Source organism: Thalassophryne amazonica, chromosome 6 (genome assembly GCF_902500255.1).
Source record: "Thalassophryne amazonica chromosome 6, fThaAma1.1, whole genome shotgun sequence".
NCBI lineage: Eukaryota > Metazoa > Chordata > Actinopteri > Batrachoidiformes > Batrachoididae > Thalassophryne > Thalassophryne amazonica.
In genome coordinates, this window is record NC_047108.1 from 52,954,374 (window position 1) to 52,973,576 (window position 19,203).

At 39.4% G+C, this 19,203-nt stretch overlaps 1 protein-coding gene across 1 annotated transcript in view; it reads right to left on the reverse strand.

The window, feature by feature from the left end:
- Positions 1 to 19,203, reverse strand: part of zgc:171775 (STKc_p38 domain-containing protein) — a 62,113-nt gene that overhangs the window by 21,567 nt on the left and 21,343 nt on the right. Inside the window, exons 5-9 of the mRNA XM_034172187.1 lie at positions 12,479 to 12,508; positions 12,347 to 12,394; positions 8,146 to 8,260; positions 7,948 to 8,019; positions 5,583 to 5,662 (exon numbers count right to left, since the gene is read on the reverse strand). Of these exons, the coding sequence (XP_034028078.1) occupies positions 5,583 to 5,662; positions 7,948 to 8,019; positions 8,146 to 8,260; positions 12,347 to 12,394; positions 12,479 to 12,508 (345 nt within the window). The remainder of the gene's footprint in view (positions 1 to 5,582; positions 5,663 to 7,947; positions 8,020 to 8,145; positions 8,261 to 12,346; positions 12,395 to 12,478; positions 12,509 to 19,203) is intronic.

Here is a 19,203-nt window from a genome sequence, read left to right on the forward strand (position 1 = left end):
GAGTGGGAGGAGAAAGGTGGCAGGAGTGATTTGTGACCGAAGAATATCAGCAAGAGTGAAGGGGAAAGTCTACAAGACAGTAGTGAGACCATCTATGTTGTACGGTGGCACTAACAAAAAGACGGGAGGCAGAGCTGGAGGTGGCAGAGCTGAAGATGTTGAGATTCTCTTTGGGAGTGACGAGAATGGACAAGATTAGGAATGAACATATCAGAGGGACAGCTCAGGTGGGACGGTTTGGAGACAAAGTCAGAGAGGCGAGATTGAGATGGTTTGGACATGTGCAGAGGAGGGACCCAGGGTATAGAGGGAGAAGGATGCTGAGGATGGAGCCACCAGGCAGGAGGAGAAGAGGGAGGCCAATGAGGAGGTTTATGGATGTGCTGAGGGAGGACATGCAGGTGGTTGGTGTGACAGAGGAAGATACAGAGGACAGGGCAAGATGGAAACGATTGATCTACTGTGGCGACCCCTAACGGGAACAGCCGAAAGCCAAAGAAGAAGAAGAAGAAGATATACCCGAATAATCATTTTTTTCTTCTGTAAATAGTAATTGTCAGTATTATACTGAGGAACAATACAATAGGTGTACTAAGTGATGGGAAGTTCTCAATAATCCATTTTAACAGTAGGAGTTTCAACAAGAATTTTGGGATTATTAAAGATTATTTAAAACAATTCTGGCAACCTTTTAGTATAATTGCTATAACAGAAACTTGGCTTGCTGATACTGACGATTTAAATTATGAATTGGAGGGTTATGAACTTAATTATCTGAATAGACATAGTAGAGGAGGCGGAGTAGCATTGAATTTTGATAAAAGGCTTAAAAATTAAAGATCAAGTGACAATGGCCATAGAAAATCTTCTGGAATGTATTACAATTGAAATATGTATGGGGAAAGGTAAAAATATGATTGTTAGCTGTATTGTTAGAGCTCCGGGATCAAATATTGAAGAATTTCAAAATTGGATTGAGAAATATTTTTCACAGATGGGTAATAAAAGAGTATTTGTCTGTGGAGATATAAATGTTGATGTTTTAAATCCATATCAGTATAAAGGGACCTTGTACAGCTTAAATTTATTTCCAAAAATTACTAGGCCTTGAACAATAACTTCTCAGTCAGCTACTCTCATTGATAATATACTTACAAATGATACTGATAACAAAACAATAAGTGGTTTATTAATCAAAGATATTAGTGACCACTTACAAATTTTTATGATAACTGATTTAAATTTAAATAAAAAAAATGTATGGAGAAAATACAATATCGAAAATGTCTGCAATCTGAAGAAGCTATTATTGCCTTAAAAAATGACTTACGTTTGCTGGATTGGAATTCCTTTCATATGGAGAATGATGCTAATTTAGCATATGCCAAATTTGAAAACATATTTCTCGATATATACAACAAAAATTTTCCAATTATACATTGCAGTGCAAATAATAATATAAGGCTCATCCATGGATAACAAAAGGGCTGCAAAAGATGTGTAAGATGAAAAATATGTTATATAGAGAGTTTATCAGAAGTAAATCAAGAGAGGCAAAGATTAAATATAAGCACTATAAAAATAAATTAACAACCATTATGCGGAAATGTAAAAAAATCATACTTTAGAAAAATACTAAACAATAATAAAAATAACATAAAGGAAACATGGAAAATATTGAATAGTATTTTAACAAATAAATCCAAAGCAAAGAACTATCCAACATACTTTATTTATAATAACAAAGATGAATATGACATGAACCAAGTGGTGAACAGTTTTAATACATTTTTTTGCGAATGTTGTGGACCAGATTTGGCAGCTGACATTCCACACACTACTTGGGCAAGCCAGCAATTAATTAATAGAAATCCATACACAATGTTTCTTGGCCCAGTTGATGATAGGGAAATTATTATGGTAGTCAGCACATGTAAAAACAAGAAGTCAACTAATTACAATGATGTACATATGGCCTTAGTAAAGCAAATAATTACAGAAATTGCTAAACCATTAACTTATATATTTATTCAATCATTTCAAACTGGAATTGTCCCAAATGGTATGAAAGTGGTAAAAGTTTCATACCACTCATACTATTCAAACATTGATATTAACAAACTGTCACTAAATTGGTCTAAAACTAAAATTATGTTATTTTGAAATTAGAAAAAGGATGTACATATACAGTTAAAGATACTTGGGGTAAATACAGCATGTGTCAAAGAGAATAAGTTGTTAGATGTGATTATTGAAGATAGAATTAACTAGAAAGCTCATATTCACCATATTCAAATGAAAACATCAAAAAGTATTGCAGTATTAAATAAGGCAAAGCAGATTCTTGATGGCAAATCACTACACACTCTGTATTGTGCATTGATTACACCCTACTTGACGTACTGTGCTGAACTCTGGGGCAATAACTATAAGACTACAGTGCAACCACTATTCATCCTTCAAAAAAGAGCATTAAGAATAATTCACAATGCAGGGTATCGGCAGCATACCAATCCATTGTTCATTCAATCGAAGATATTAAAACTTTATGATACGATTTCATTCAAGACTGTTCAATTGATGTATAAAGCGAAAAATAAGCAATTACCAGTTAGAATTCAAGAATATTTTATGCAAAGAGAAGGAATGTATAATTTAAGGGGTTTGTATCATTTTAAAATTGCTGGTGCTAGGACAACCAGGAAATGCTTCTGTGTTTCCATTTGTGGTCCTAAAGAATGGAATAATCTACCTGGGAAACTCAAGCAATGTCCAGATTTCAACCGGTTCAAATATTTATACAAAGAAATGGTACTCTCCAGATAAGTATTAGAAGATAGTGGTTGAGTTGCGTTGTATGAAAGTTTTATACTTGAACCTTTTCTACTGATATATGTAGATGGTAACCAGCTTGTACTGGGAGCTGTTTGGGAAATATTTGGGTTTTTTATTGTAATTATGAGCTGCTGTTGTTCAGATTTTGTTTAAAAATCAACGTTTATGAACAGGCACATATACCGTTTGATTTGATTTCATGGAGGAGTGTAGGCGTTGATAAGCTTTGGTTCTGCCTACACTTTTAGGCACCGTGTCCATTGTTTATTTTTTTCTTACTGTCTTTTTTCTTTGACTACTTTGTTTATGAGATTTGTTGTTGTATATGAGTGAAATTTTGTTGCATGTATGTCTAATAAATTTAATTCAATTCAACACGCAAACACCTGAATATGAAAGCTGCTGACAGCTCGTAGACAAAGCTGATAGTCAGAGTGGAAGTGAAGCCGTTCGCTTCACCTCCGAGCCATCAGCTCTGAGGTGAGCAGGAAAGTTCACCTCCAAAAAAAACCCAAAACAAAACAAACAAAAAAGAATGGCTTAATTTCATCTGCTCAGTTCAGAGCTCTGAAGCTGGCCTGAGCAACGGCTCACCTTAGCTCACCTCCGAGCTGATGGCCGGTGTCCTGACAGAACACCGGAGCAGAGCAGGAACTCGCTAACAGATGGTCATGGTCGAGCTGGTAAGCTTTCAATCTGTGTGTTTTTTCAGATGTTGTTTAGATATTTATGGAGTACATTCATGTCCGTATTGTTTTTTTCTAAATGCGTTTTTAGCTTCCTGGTTTGTAAAGAAAATACGCCTTCGGGCCAAAAGAGAATACGCATTCAGACCTATTGTCATGGTAACGGTATGATATGGGAAAATATCAGACTGTTAATCATCCAATCAGAGCGCGTGTAGCATCACAGCCACATAATAATATCAGTTATCAAGTTGTTCATTAATGAATATGGCTTTATACACCTTGAAGAAAACCATACACCCTGAGACCTATAAATGATAAATGCACGCAGAACACAACGCGCGTGCTCTCCCTTCGCTCACTGCCTCCGGGGGTACGGATGCGGGACCCGCAAAGAATCCAAGTCATGGCCACGGAGGTCTGCGGCTGCGGTTACCGAGTCCATGCAGCGGGCGCTGCGCATCAAACCAGCGAGCGTAGTCTCTGGACCTGTTGCTGCATGCAGCTCGGCACAGCAGACCGGGGTGGGGGGGGGGGGGGGGGCGCTGTGGCGCTACTGAGCCCGCAGACTCAGTAAGCGCATCGGAGGCAGTGAGAGCAATCGCGGTGATGCCGACCGGTGTCACGTACAATTCTTTCCGCCTCGCTTAGAAAACAGTGCTTGGAACTTGAGGTGGATGGATGATGAAAGAAGCAAAATACCTTCACAATTTACGTTGATATTTTGATGAATTTTTGATGATTTCTTCATTTACAGCAGCTTCATTAAACAAATGTACTCGAATGATTACCAGCACGACGGCGAGCTTACAGGCTAACCTCCGCTAACACTAGAGGACAGTTGCCAGTTATGGCTTCTGAAACAAGGGAGAAAAAAAAACAAAACAGCACAGTTCAGCTGAAGCATAAGTGGACGTACGTGACACCGGTGGGAAATACACACGTGGAACAAGAGGTGAAGCTCTTAACAGACAGAATATTTTACGTCCACTAATGCTTCAGCTGAACGGTGCTGTTTCTTTTTTTTTTCTCCCTTGTTTCAGAAGCCATAACTGGCAACTGTCCTCTAGTGTTAGCTGAGGTTAGCCTGTAAGCTCGCCGTCGTGCTGATAATCATTCGAGTACATTTGTTTAATGAAGCTGCTGTAAATGAAGAAATCATCAAAATATTGACATAAATTGCGAAGGTGTTTTGCTTCTTTCATCATCCATCCACCTCAAGTTCCAAGCACTGTTTTCTAACCGAGGCGGAAAGAATTGTACGTGACACCTGATTGGCTGATTACTCGGGTGGTATGAAAAATATTACCCGTCCGCGAAAAGGCTGTATTGCTATTTATTCTTTAGTGTTTTATCCAATCATATTGGCGTATCATTTATAGGTATATGATAATACAGTATATTACAGTCCAGACTGAACTTCAAGTGGCCAAACTATACATACAGTGAAGATGAACAGGTGCCACAGAACAGATACATATTAAAGTTTGTAGTTTAAAAAAAATGCTCCACTGGCATTGAATTCTTTAAAAATCTAGTTTACTTCTCGAGTAAACAGCCTGCCTCTGTTCTTGTTACTTTACTGTGTGTGTGTGTGTGTGTGTGTGTGTGTGTGTGTGTGTGTGTGTGTGTGTGTGTGTGTGTGTGTGTGTGTGTGTGTGTGTGTGTGTGTGTGTGTGTGTCACAGACCATGGGGCCATGTCACATAGAGAGCAGACCAGTAGAGTGGTTGTGTGTCTCAGAGCAAACAAGTTGAGATAAGGACTTTTTTTGATATGCAAGTCATGGAATTCAAAAACAAGCCATTTCAGGGCTGAATTTAGCTCAAACCAGGAAGAATCTACATGCACACAACTAAAATGGTTGGACTTTGATGATGCTTCAAATGAATTCCCAAACAATGAACAGTAAACCATTGATACTAATTTTCTACACAATAAGATCCCTTTAAAAGAAACAAATAAGGCAGAAAATGTTTTTAATCAGCCATTTTTAACTGTATAAAATTCATTGTCATTGAACTGAAATGAAAATATGAAAGGACTGCTATGCACAACTTACATCTTTGCTCTGCATCTTCTGAATCAGAGAAGAGTCTGGTGTCCCTGTGAGCTGGAGGATCTTCTTCAGTTGATCAATACCTGAACAGGCTGGTTAAAAGAGCCTTAACATACAAACACTTAGGACAGCTTTACTAATTATTCACATTTATATGAATAAACCCAGATTTGTGCAGAACATACTAGTTAAAATTAGCAAATATTTGATGATCCCTTGTGATATCATTTTAATTTGACCTTTGACACTAGTTGTGATGTTGTTATTAACTGAGGCAGAATGTACCTATATGGCATTGCATTGGTAGTTGCAGATAGATCCATAAGTATTTGGACAGTAGCACAAGATTTGTAATTTTGCCTTTGTATTCCACCACAGCGATGTTAAGATCCATCAAAATGTGCCTGTAGTGTAGAATTTCAGCTTTAATTCAAGGGGTTCAACAAAAACAGATAAACTATAAAGGCTTTACAGCCATTTTTTAATCAACATTCATTCCACTGACAGAGGCCATAAGAAATGGGACAAACTAAATACAAGGATTGAACACAGTGCAACTTTTGTCTGTTTCCTTACCAGTCACAGCTTCATGAAGGAGTAGAGCAAAGGATTTTCTTTAAAACAAAATGTGGAATTCCAGTGGTAGCTCACCACAAGGCACACGTGAGTCTCAAACCCACATTTCATGCATTTTCTTGTACACTCTAAGAAATAAAACATTGAATTTAATTGATAAACTTAAGGTAACTTTTTCCACATAACATTGTCAATTAAGTGCAAAACAATATTGTAGTTGAAATTAATTAAATCAAATGAAACAGTATTATTTAAATCCCTAAAATGAACAATTTCAAGTATATTGAAAATAATAGTATTAATTACACTTAAAACCCCTGTGTTTCATTTCTTAGAGTGGAAAATCCTGTTATTTTTGTAGGTCGTGCACAGTACATATTTTCGTTAAGCATCTTCAATTAAAGCTAAAAGTCCACACTACACATCTTGATTATTTAAAGTCCATTGTGGAAGCATTGAGAAGCAAAATTACAAGGATTGTACAACTGTCCAAATACTTATGGACCTGACTGTTGAGCTCTCTCACTGCAGTTAGCTCATTAGTACATTCTTGACTGGAAAATGCCACAACCCATCCCGAGGCAAAGAAGAGCGCACACAGAGAATGGTCCTGTGTCTGCTGAGTCTGTGCATGATTTCTACAGGTGTATCTCAAAAAATCACGAAAAAGACAATTAAAAAATGAATGCAACTCCTCGTATGAATATCTGAAGACTTCACAGGTAAAACAAGTACTGAACATATAACCATTTTTCTGACATCTGGTGAAAATTTCATATCAATAGCATATTTTTACTGAGAAAAATGGTGACGTGCTCAATACTTATTTTACCTGCTGTATTTTCTCTCACTGCTAAAAAGAGGTTTGTCCTCATACATGTACCTTAGCATCAACACTCAATGGACAGAGTGCATTACACATCTGTTGGATTTGTTACAAACAGGACGTTACCTAAGGGTGAGTTGCCAGGTTCTGGTTTCCCAGTCGGCCGCTTAATCACAAAATCAAACAAAAACTAAATGATTCTCTGTAATGTTAAGCCTGTTGGGTCTGCATTTTTTGTTTGTTTGTTTGTTTGTTTTTGCATGAATTTTCTCAAGAAATGCACAAAACTGGTGCATGGCAAACAGCAAATGCATTTACATTACAGAGTTGAAGCAGCAACTGTTAAGCTCTGCTATGGCACCTGGAAGTAGTTCTGTGTGCACATGTTATGCCACGTTCCTTTTACCTCGGAGGTCGGAAGTCGTGACTGGGAATGATGTCACACCAGAGGTACAGTAAATGCTGCCTCTAAGATTTTGGAGTATATAGAGTACTCCAAAAATATGGGGCTCACCAAAGAGACCTCATGAAAGAGGACAGATAGTGCAGATGGTACATTATTTTGTTAATTTAGTGCTTGGTTTGTCGCATGGTGTAGCCAGTCGTTGTTGGCAACATCAACTGGGTTAGCCAATATAAGCGGCAATTGATAAACAACATATTATGTGGTATTTCACACACAAAAATACTGCACCAACACAGCTGTTGATGGCAGTAGGTCAGTACTATGTGTATGTTTTTTTTTTTAAATTAGGCACACAAATAAAACTCCATAACGAAACTAATACCTCCAGCTTTTACTACGGTTGATGGTCGAAGCAGCCGTCTTGGATTGTGAAGCCTGATAGCACCTGATCACAATAAAATTGCCTTTGTTGCCTATAGTTGCGCAAGTTGAACCTTGTGATTTGTTGCAATACAAATAATTTGCATTGAATTACTGTATGAGCTCCAAAAGAAGGATACTGTCATGTCCTGGAAAAAGAACATTGCCGGTAATCATCTCCACCAAAATACAAGCGGCAGACCAAACATCAACTGTGAGGGCATGAGAGAATTTTATTCATTTTTTAAAAAATGGCTATAATACTCTGATGTGTTTAATAAATAGAAAATTCCTTTTTGTGTTGCAGGCAGTCCAATGTGATAGTATAATCATATTACCTGTCTGGCTGTAGTGCATCCAGTTAAATATGACCTCTGGTGCTCTGTACCAGCGAGTCACCACGTATCCTGTCATTTCGCTCTCTGTGTGTCTCGCCAAGCCAAAGTCCAATATCTGAGAAGACATGACACTGTTTGAGACTGGAATAAATAAATCCTGTTTTAACACCACTGGCACTCACTCTTGTTGCTGTTTCACACATTCAGTCAATGATGCTGTCCACAAAAACTCGCCAATTGTAGCCCATTTTACCAGGACTCTTCTCTTTAAATTGTGGTTGTCTTTTGAGCCATTGGTTGTTGTGATAAACAGACTCAATATGTATATGATGGTCACTCTGACACAGGTCTAAGACAAAAATTCACAGGTGTTCGTGCCATATCTGCTCAACTTTAACGTGAAACATGAGTGTCAGTGATATGTTGGGGGCTGAAAATCAGTTGCAGAGTTCCTCAACATGGTCAAAGAATCTGTGACTGGTCTCAAGAAGTGTATGTTAGAAGTGTATCCATCTTGGTTCTGCATGCTAATTTAGCACATTTGTTTTACAACGGATGCCCTTCCTTATGTAACTTCACATTACATGGCGAATGGGCAGGAGTGCCCTTGAACTGGGAGTGGAAACGTGCATTTAAGCACTTGGCCACCACATAAACAGTGGAAAACTGCTTTTACACAGACATGTGTTCACAAAATATTGACCTGAGGTAATTACTCTGGATTGTTTTAGAGAAGGTAAACTACATGACTTGATGCATGCAGTCTATGTAGCGCAAAATACTGAGGATTTCACCCGCCATCCCAAATAAAGTCATGCAAAGTCTGTCCTGCCTGAATAAATTACACAATAAGGTATGTATCTATCAATCACACTGCACCCATGATAAGGTTTTCATGGAGGCAGAAGAGGATAAATTTTGTGTCTTTTGTTTGCTCACCATGATTCACATTCATCAGTAAGTTGACGCAAGTATTGCTGAATGAAATGAATACTGTATTATCAAAGTAGTAATAATAATAATAAATTGAACAGTCATATCACTGATGTTTGGTCAGTGCTCCTGTAGTCATCAGTTCTTTGCTACAGAAAAATTATCAATTAGGAGGCTTACTATAAAACATCCTTTTAATCAACTGTGTATCTGAGCCCCCACTGAGTCTGGTCTGGTTGAGGTTTCTTCCTGTAATAATAATAAAAAATAAACACTGGAGGGAGTTTTGTTGCCAATGTGCTTGCTTGAGGGATGGGTAAGATTGAAATCTTACTCGTGGGTTGCACAAGGCAACTTAGGGGAACCTATGCTTTGATTAAAAAAAAAAAAAAACATGTAAACTTTTCTTTCCAATTTTGAACTTTTGAACTGAGTCCAGTGTTATGGTACATTAACAACTGTGAGTGATGAATATGAACTGGATGCTTAGAATTCTGTCCAAATATGACCCATTTCCAGTGCTAGAAAAAAATAGAACTAAATAATATCACTGCTTGGGTGATCATATTTGCCCTTTTTGTGGGGACATCACCAAAAACAATCTGCTTATGTAACTCCAGAACAATGTTGTAGTGTCTTGGACTTAATTTGGCCTCAGAAATACCTGTAATGGAGCTGGTGTGTTTCAGGCCAAAACGCCCATTATTTTTTTTCACCCAGACTTTGCCTTTGAAGGTTCAAAGTCGAGCCTGAATGATATGGATTTTTGGGAGGTCGATATGATACCGATATTAGGGAGGAAAACATTTACGATACCGATATACACATAAAATGGGCAATGATTCCTAACATTTCATTGTCAAGACCTTATTACAAAGAAATCAAATTCAGGTTTGACGCTTTACAGTTTCAACATGAACTTTAGTGTAAAGATAACCAACCAACCAACTAACCAAAGTACATCAAGCTGCCATCACGTTACCTTCACTGTGATTGCCAGTCACTGAATCACATTGCTCAGCAATTGCTTAAAAACAAACTTGTTGGCAATTTTGGCCCAGCTGAGCTGGCAGCATCGCTACCACTTCTCTCTTGTCGCTGCAAAATGCCCACTCTGATTAAAAACAAATGACAGCTGGTCACTTTACATCTCTTGCAACTCATGTGACCATTGCACAATGTGCAATGCCCAAGCCATGCTTGACAGTATTGTGAACAATGCTAGGAGCACCCTCTGCTGGGCAAACTGTGTAATGACACATTTCCAACAGCCTGCGTTGTTTATTTGGTAAAATAAAAGTGTTCATATCTGCAAAAATAATGCTAACACAATATGTTTGTGAAAGACTCATACCAGCTGAAATTATTGGCCAACCAATATATGTCAGGCTCTAGTAAAAAAAACTGCATTCTCAACACATATTATCCATGTTATGATCAAAAGTATATTATAAAAGTAACATACATCACTGTATGATCCATTTTTATTTTTTTTTCTTTATTCATGCCTTGACCATTGCCTGAACAGTATTTTTTGGTGGGGAGGAGCACGGGGGACAACAAACTAATTTGCAACAACTAAATCCAAAATTGTGCAACAACAAATTAGTTTGTTGTTGCACAATTTTGGATTTTTTGATGCCTGTGTGATTAGCAATAGTGAGTGCAGTCACACCCTATTCCTCACTCAATGTGCGTACAAAGGTCAGTGCACTGTGCAGTCAAACTACAATGTGGTGTGCCTCCACAATGCGCATTGCTTTCCTCCCAAGATACAAACTGTCTTGCCCAAAATCTGTATTCGCTGTTGTAATGACACACAGATTCAATCTGAAACTCAATATGCTTGCATCCTGAGGGAAGCGTGTGAGCTCCACATGCTAATTATTTCTTTGGAGACAGGCTGAGCTTTTGTATTTATCATTTAATTATTTATTCTTCCTTTTTTATTAACAAAAATTTGAAAACTTTGGTCAAACCTGGAAGAGATTAGTTGGGATCTTTACGAGGTCTGTTAGAAAAGTATCCGACCTTTTTATTTTTTGCAAAAACTATATGGATTTGAATCATGTTCGCTTGCATCAGCCAAGCTTGAACCTTCGTGCGGATGCGTGAGTTTTTTCACGCCTGTCGGTTGCATCATTCGCCTGTGGGCAGGCTTTGAGTGAGCACTGGTCCACCCCTCTCATCAGATTTTCATTGTCAGGAAAATGTCTGAACGGCTGGAGCAGCGCTGCATCAAATTTTTCAAGAAACTGTGTGAGACAGCCAGGTGGAAACCATTCGGAAAATTCAGATGGCTTTCGGTGAAAATCCTATGGACATCACACAGATTAAGGAGCATTACAATCGGATTAAAGACGGCCCACAGCGGCTGAGGGCGCGCCGCGCTTCGAGCGGCCATCGACAGGCTGAAATGACCAGATCATTTCCAAAGTGAAGGCTGTGTTGATCCGGGACGTCGTGTGACTACCAGAGAAATGGCAGAAAAGGTGGACATCAGCCATTTTTCGTCAGATTCCACTGTTACAGGAGATTTTGTAATGAAAGACGTGCGGAGACATTCGCGCGTCGGGATGAAGCCGCAATGGCGGAGAACAAAACCAAGTCCGTGTTGGAAGTCTCACGGGACATGTTGTCACATGCCCAGCTCTCCACAATTTCTCGGATACTCACTCGACTAAAAAGCCACCGAAAGCCGTCTGAATCTTCTAAATGGTGGAAGACCTGGGCATGTCACAACATGTCCCGTGAGACTTCCAACACGGACTTGGTTTTGTTCTCCGCCATTGCGGCTTTATCCCGACGCTCGAATGCCTCCGCACGTCTTTCATTACAAAATCTCCTGTAACAGTGGAATCTGACGAAAAACGCATGCGTGAAAAAACTCACACATGCGCACGAAGGTTCAAGTTTGGCTGATGCAAGCGCACATGATTCAAATCCATATAGTTTTTGCAAAAAGTAAAAAGGTTGGATACTTTTCTAACAGACCTTGTATATGTGAACAGAGCTATGAATTTTTAAAATACATTTTATTTCTTGTTTTTGTGAGATGGGAGTGTTTGTTGGCGATACAATCTCAGGTGTGCCATTCTATTTTTTACTTATTTACTTTCTGTATTTATTTTTTATTTTGCTCATTTGCAGATTCTCTGCATATATTAAACCTAAACATGAAGATGTAAGTTTTAACCTAAAATGTGATCATTATTTTGCCCTGTATAACAGCATTTTTTTCTGGTATTGATAATTTTTTTTATCTTACCTTTAATTCACAATTTTCATTCACAGCAAGGTTTCCAGGCTTCAGATCCTAAAATCAAAACACAATTCTTTACAAACACATGGACTACACGTAGAAGGCTGTAGTAGTGTGATAAAATGTTCAAACACCAACCCGATGAATGATTCCTGCAGAATGAATAAACTGTAAAGAAAAGACATGAACAGTAGATTAAAGTGCACACTGTAAAACACCAGGAAACATGAACACATGGAGTATTTTTTTTCAGGTACATCTTTGTGAAGTGACTCAGAGATTGTGTAGATTGTATCTACACAATGAGGAAGACAATCTTTCTCAATTTATTTTTTTTATTTTTCCTTTATTTCCTTTATATAGCACCAAATCACAACAGAGTTGCCTCAAGGTGTTTCACACAGGTAAGGTCTAATCTCACCAACCCCCAGAGCAACAGTGGTAAGGAAAAACTCCCTCTGGGGAAGAAACCTCAAGCAGACCAGACTCAAAGGGGTGACCCTCTGCTTGGGCCATGCTACAAACATAAATTACAGAACAATTCACAGAACAATTCACGGACGAATATACAAGAAATGCTGTTGGTGCACAGGACAGGAGGATCGCCAACACAAATACAACTCCCATCTCTGGATGGAGCTGCACCTTAAACAGAGAATAAAACAGAATCAGGCATCAGAAAGACAAAAAAAATACTGTATAATTTGCCAGCATTAATCAACAAGAAAAACAAAAGAAATACTAAGGTGATCGCCGGCCGCTAGCCCTAAGCTTCACTAAAAGACCCAGAATTTAGGTAAAGTTGAGGCCGCGGCCCGCTCCAATTACTAATAACATGAATTAAAAGAGTAAAAAGCGTAAAACAAAACTGTATCAGTATGCTACCCATATGAAAGGGAAAATAAGTGTGTCTTAAGTCTGGACTTGAAAGTCTCCACAGAATCTGACTCTTTTATTGACGCAGGGAGATCATTCCACAGAACAGGGGCACGATAAGAGAAAGCTCTGTGACCCGCAGACTTCTTATTCACCCCAGGGACACAAAGTAGTCCTGCACCCTGAGAACGTAAAGCCCAGGCCGGTACGTAAGGTTTAATTAGCTCAGCTAGGTAGGGAGGTGCCAGTCCATGAATAATTTTATAGGTTAGTAGCAGAACCTTAAAATCTGATCTCACTGGGACAGAAAGCCAGTGAAGGGATGCCAAAATGGGTGTAATGTGGTCAAACTTTCTGCTTCGTGTCAAAAGTTGGGCTGCAGCATTTTGAACCAATTGGAGACCCCTAATGCTAGACTGCGGTAAATCAGAAAATAGAACATTGCAGTAGTCCAATCTAGAAGAGATGAACGCATGGATCAGGGTCTCAGCATCAGCCATAGACAGGATGGGACAAATCTTCGCTATATTTCGCAGGTGGAAGAAAGCAGTCCTAGTAATATTTCTAATATGGAGGCCAAAGGACAACGAAGGATCAAAACGTACCCCAAGGTTCCTCACTTTGTCAGAGTGATGTATGACACAGCCTAGGCTGAGTGTTAACTGGTCAAATTGATGCCGATGTCTCACTGGACCAAGAACCATCATTTCAGTCTTTTCAGAGTTTAAAAGTAGGAAGTTTCTAGACATCCAACTTCTCACTGCTGCAAGGCAAACTTCTAAGGATTTTATGTGAACGAGATTACCAGCAGTTATCAGCATATATAACTGAGTATCATCTGTATAGCGAAAGGTAATAGTGAAAGGTAATCCCAAAACGCCGCAATATGTGCCCAAGGGGTGCTATATAAAGGGAGAAAAGCAGGGGGCCTAAGACAGACCCCTGAGAAACCCCAAATTTCATGTCACTAAGGTTAGAGGTAGTGTTACTGTACAAAACACAGTGAGAATGACTGGTCAGGTATGACGTCAGCCATGCAAGCACACTCCCAGTAATCCCAAAATGATTCTCCAGCCTATCAAGTAGAATATGATGATCCACTGTATCAAATGCAGCACTGAGATCTAACAGCAGCAGAACTGTAGTGGTGTCCGAGCCCATTGTAAGCAGAAGATCATTCACCACTTTAGTGAGAGCCGTCTCAGTGGAATGATATTTTCTAAAAGCAGACTACAGTGGCTCAAAGAGATTATTCTCGGTAAGATAGTCTACGAGCTGTCGTGACACCACTTTTTCCAGAATTTTAGAGCAAAATGATAGATTTGATATCAGCCGATAGTTTTTCAATACACTAGGGTCAATATTATGTTTCTTAAGTAATTGTTTAATCACTGCAGATTTTAAACGTTTAGGAACAGATCCAGAAGTTAACCCTTTATAGGGCAAGTGACTATTTTTGGTAATTTCTGCACACTTTGCATTTGCCCCCCGTACCTGAGTAAGGCTGAGAAACTAATGGTCCTCATTCAGCCAATCAGAAGGGATCAGCCAATGTCAAAAGTCCCTCCACTGTGAAATTTGACCAATCAGGTGAGACCTGGGGTGTCTCCAACTTTCTCTTTTTTCTGAAGGCCAAAAAAGGCACCCATGTGGCTCGCCTAACTGTACATTTCTGTACAGACCAACAGAACTAATTATGGTAAGTTGATGAAACTCACATATTTTATTGTTAACAAGTTGTGCTAAGTTATGACGTGTGTTGTTTGTGGCGTACTGGGTGAAATTAGTGAAATTACAGCATGAAAAATGTGGACACCATTTTTGATCATATGCAGTGTTGCCACAGTTACTTTGAAAAAGTAATCCAATTACTGATTACTGATTACTCCTTGAAAAAGTAACTTAGTTACTTTACTGATTACTCAATTGTAAAAGTAACTAAGTTAGATTACTAGTTACTTTTTTAGTTACTTTTCCCAGCTGTCGACAACAACCCTCTGCCACCCCAACATGACAATGATACCTGTTTTGCCAAAATTCACTTTATAGTCACCCTTTCTTGACTTCAATGAAAATAAATACTTGTTTTATAAAAAGTAAAATAAAGACCTCTTTCTTGACCTCATATTTAACTGTTGACAGCACTGTAACAGTAAAACTTGCAATTTCGAACCTACATTTTTTATAAATGTAACTATTAAATTCTAACATTTTTCTAACATTTAAATTCTCTCTAAACATTTTACTTGTCGAAATTATTATTATTTTAAGCAATATTAGTAGTTGTAGTAAAAAACGGCTTCAAAACTGGACCTTTAATCTAGGGGTGTTGTGAGGGGGGGACATCCTTGCCCCACGCCCCCATTCCATCTGGATTCGCCCCTGCTTTGGTGTTTGAGCACAAAGAATGGATTACATTTATTTATGCAGAAAACATGACCAGATTTACAGGTAAGAAAGTTTTATTGCGTTTTCACATCATGTGGTCCTCAGAAAGAGAGTTTAGGTGCATTTGAGTGGAAAATAGTGTTAGTTGTTGACACGTCGCGGAGGATCAGCTGTTTTTAATGACCAGATACAGAGCGGCTCAGCTCAGAATTCTAAATAAAGGAGGAAAAAAAGTATAAAAATGTCTTTGTAAAGCTCAGTGCAGGTGTGCTGATCACCGCGCTTTAAGAGGTGAGGACGAGTCGAGCAGCTGCAAAAAAACGCGGATGAAAAGCTCACAGCTCGCTTAAAGTGGGCAGTTCAGTCGAACCCCGACCTCCTGCCCACGGACCAAGTTTAATGCTGCTATCGACCCACAATGAAAAATAATAGTAACGCACAGTGACATGGAGAAGTAACTTTAATCTGATTACTGATTTGGAAAGATTAACGCGTTAGATTACTCGTTACTAAAAAAAGTGGTCAGATTAGAGTAACGCGTTACTAAGTAACGCGTTACTTAGAGTAACGCGTTACCGGCATCACTGATCATATGCCCGGTTCTCTTAAAAATTAGTGTTAATTACCTTTGTCTATTTTTAAACATATGCCTGATACGCTGTAGAATTTATAATTAGACAATTTTCTTGACAAGAAAGCAATAAATCTAAGGAAATTGAGTTAGGTTTTAAGTTAAAGTTTTGAAAACACTATACAGTGATTCAGAGTTAATTTTGGCCAATTTTTAGAAACGCGACGCGAGCCACAGACCCCCAAACAGTCTGTAGATGAGGTGATGGTTGCCTACAAAGGGAAGACAGCTGGCAACCTGAGGCAATATATTAAAAATAAGCCAGACAAATAGGGATTTAAGTTGTTCGCTAGGGCCTCTGTGGATGGCTTCATCCATGACATTGTGCTATACCAGGGCAAGACCACCTTGGATGCCCATGATGTACTCCTGACGAATGAACAAAAAGTCTTGGGTGCCACCAGCCAGATTGTCGCTGTCCTGGCCAGTACCATGTCGTTCCCCACCACCACAGCCATTTTTGCTGACAACTTTTTCACCAGCCTGGAGCTAGTGTGGTACCTCCGAGTCCACAATTGCAGGTACACAGGGACAGCCAGGGACAATAGAATCAGAAAGCCTCCACTCAAGTCCATCAAAGAGATGGATAAAAAGGCTGTCCCTCGTGGTACTTGTGACTACGTTACCAGTGATGATGGAATACTGGCCGTCAGGTGGAAGGACAACGAAACGGTCACTCTGCTGTCAACAGACATGGGGGTGGAGCAAATGTCCTCAGTCATCAGGTACTGCAGTGAGACCAAGATGAAGGAGCCTGTGAGCTGTCCAGCTGTCATCAAGAGTTATAATGCTAACATGGGGGGCATTGATAAAAGTGACATGCTTGTACACCTCTACCGCACCCCCATGAAGTCCAAGAGGCGTCTGTTTGCGTACGTCCTTGATATCAGTCTCACAAATACATGGGTTGTATACAGGCGAGACTGTAAGGCCCTTGGAGTGGGAGGTCAGTCTCTGAAAGATTTCAGAATCCAGGTGTTCAGGGGTGCCAGCTCCAGAAGAAGTTCATCTTCATCTGTTGACAGCCTGACCACCACTGTTGATGTCCCTAGACCTGTCCGGGGACACCACAGCCACACGCCAAACGAGGCTGTGCGCTTTGATCTGTCCCTCTTCCATGCCCCTGTACATGCAAAACGTCAAACATGCAAGTACTGCAGCAGCAAAGGCAACATTATCAGGTCAAATGTGGTCTGCAGGGTCTGCAAGGTTCACCTTTGCATGAACAGTGAGCGTAACTGCTTTATTCGATACCATGACAAACTAGCATAGTGGTGTCTAAGCACAAGCTGTTTCTATTGCAGCAGGAATGTTGTAGCCTAAAAGTGATGTTCTAATGTTCAAACCTACATGTTCTATTACCCCTACGTGTTTTTCTTGTTTTTTTATATATACGGTTATTGGATTTTTATTTACCACTTATGGGCAAGGAACCAAATACGGTAACTTCATTGACCTCAAATTTCTAAAGAATTGTAATTTTTTTTTCAAATGTAATAACAGAAATAAAGTTTGGTTATGGCCTTCAATAACAGTGTGGTGTTTAATTTTTGAATTTCAAAGTATTTCAATGGGTGCCCTGTAAAGGGAAAGATTAATAATTTCCAGCACAATCGGCCCAAGAGTGGGCCACAGGTCCTTAAACAGTTTTGTTGGTATAGGATCAAATAAACAGGTTGTGCTTTTTGTTGACGTTACGAGTTTCGTCAGCATGTCTAGAGAGACATGCTGAGGTAATACCTCAGTAGTGGCGCCCACCTCAATAGCAGGGTGTAGTGGCTGGGTTAAGGCATGCTGGGATATGTTCAACCTAATGTCATCTATTTTCTTCTCAAAGTAATCTAGGAAATCTTGTGCTGTAAAAGGACAGCGAGCTACAGGTGGTTGTCCATGAATAAGTGTTGCCACCGTGTCGAACAAGAACTTTGAGTTATGCTTGTTTTTGTTGATCAAATCAGAGTAATAGGTCCGCTTTGTAGCCAGTAATGCATGCTTAAAGTCTAAGATAGCATCACGCCACGCAAGGTGGAATACTTCTAATTTTGAATGACGCCATTTCCGTTCTAGACCTCTTGCTTTATGCTTGAGGTCACGCAGGTAATCATTGAACCAAGGTGACTGCGATTTGGGGGAACGCGGTTTCAACACAGGTGGTGCAATCATGTCGAGTGTCGTTTTGAGCACTGAGTTTAAACTATCCACAAGTCTGTCTACTGGGTATTTGTCAAAAGTGAGGCTAAGACATCAGGCAGTCTAGCTTCTAGTTCAGTCTTAGTTGAGGAGTTGATGCATCGCTGCAGTGATAAATAAGGTTGTTGTTCCACTAATCACGGCAGCGAAACTGTAAACTTAATAAGTGAGTGATCAGAGACCACTGATGTAAAAGGCATGATGTCAATATTCGTGACAGCAATACCACGTGCGAGAACCAGATCCAGGGTATTTCCACTAATGTGCGTCGAATCCTGAATGCATTGCCGAAATCCTAATGCATCCACAATTCCCATAAATGATTTGCAGAGGGGATCAGAAGGCTTATTTATATGAACGTTAAAGTCACCAATGATCAGAATGTTATCTGCTCTCGTTGACAAGTTAGAAATGAACGCACCAAATTCATCTAAGAATTCAGAATATGGGCCAGGAGGCCTATATACAGTGACAAAGTAATACGGCTGATTTTTATTCCTCTGACCTTGGCAATGCGTAATATCCTGAGCGGAGCGGAGAATCAGATGCTCAAACGAGTTATATTTGTGACCCCCAACAGTTAATAAGCTAAACCTAGATTTATAAATAAGAGCAACACCCCCGCCTTGCTTCACATCACGAGGGACGTGACTAAATGTATATGCTGGTGGGCAGGCTTCATTTAAGGGGAGGACAGCTGTAGGTTTAAGCCAGGTTTCACATAACCCAATCATATCTAAGTGATGATCAATAATTAAATCATTAATCAACAATGATT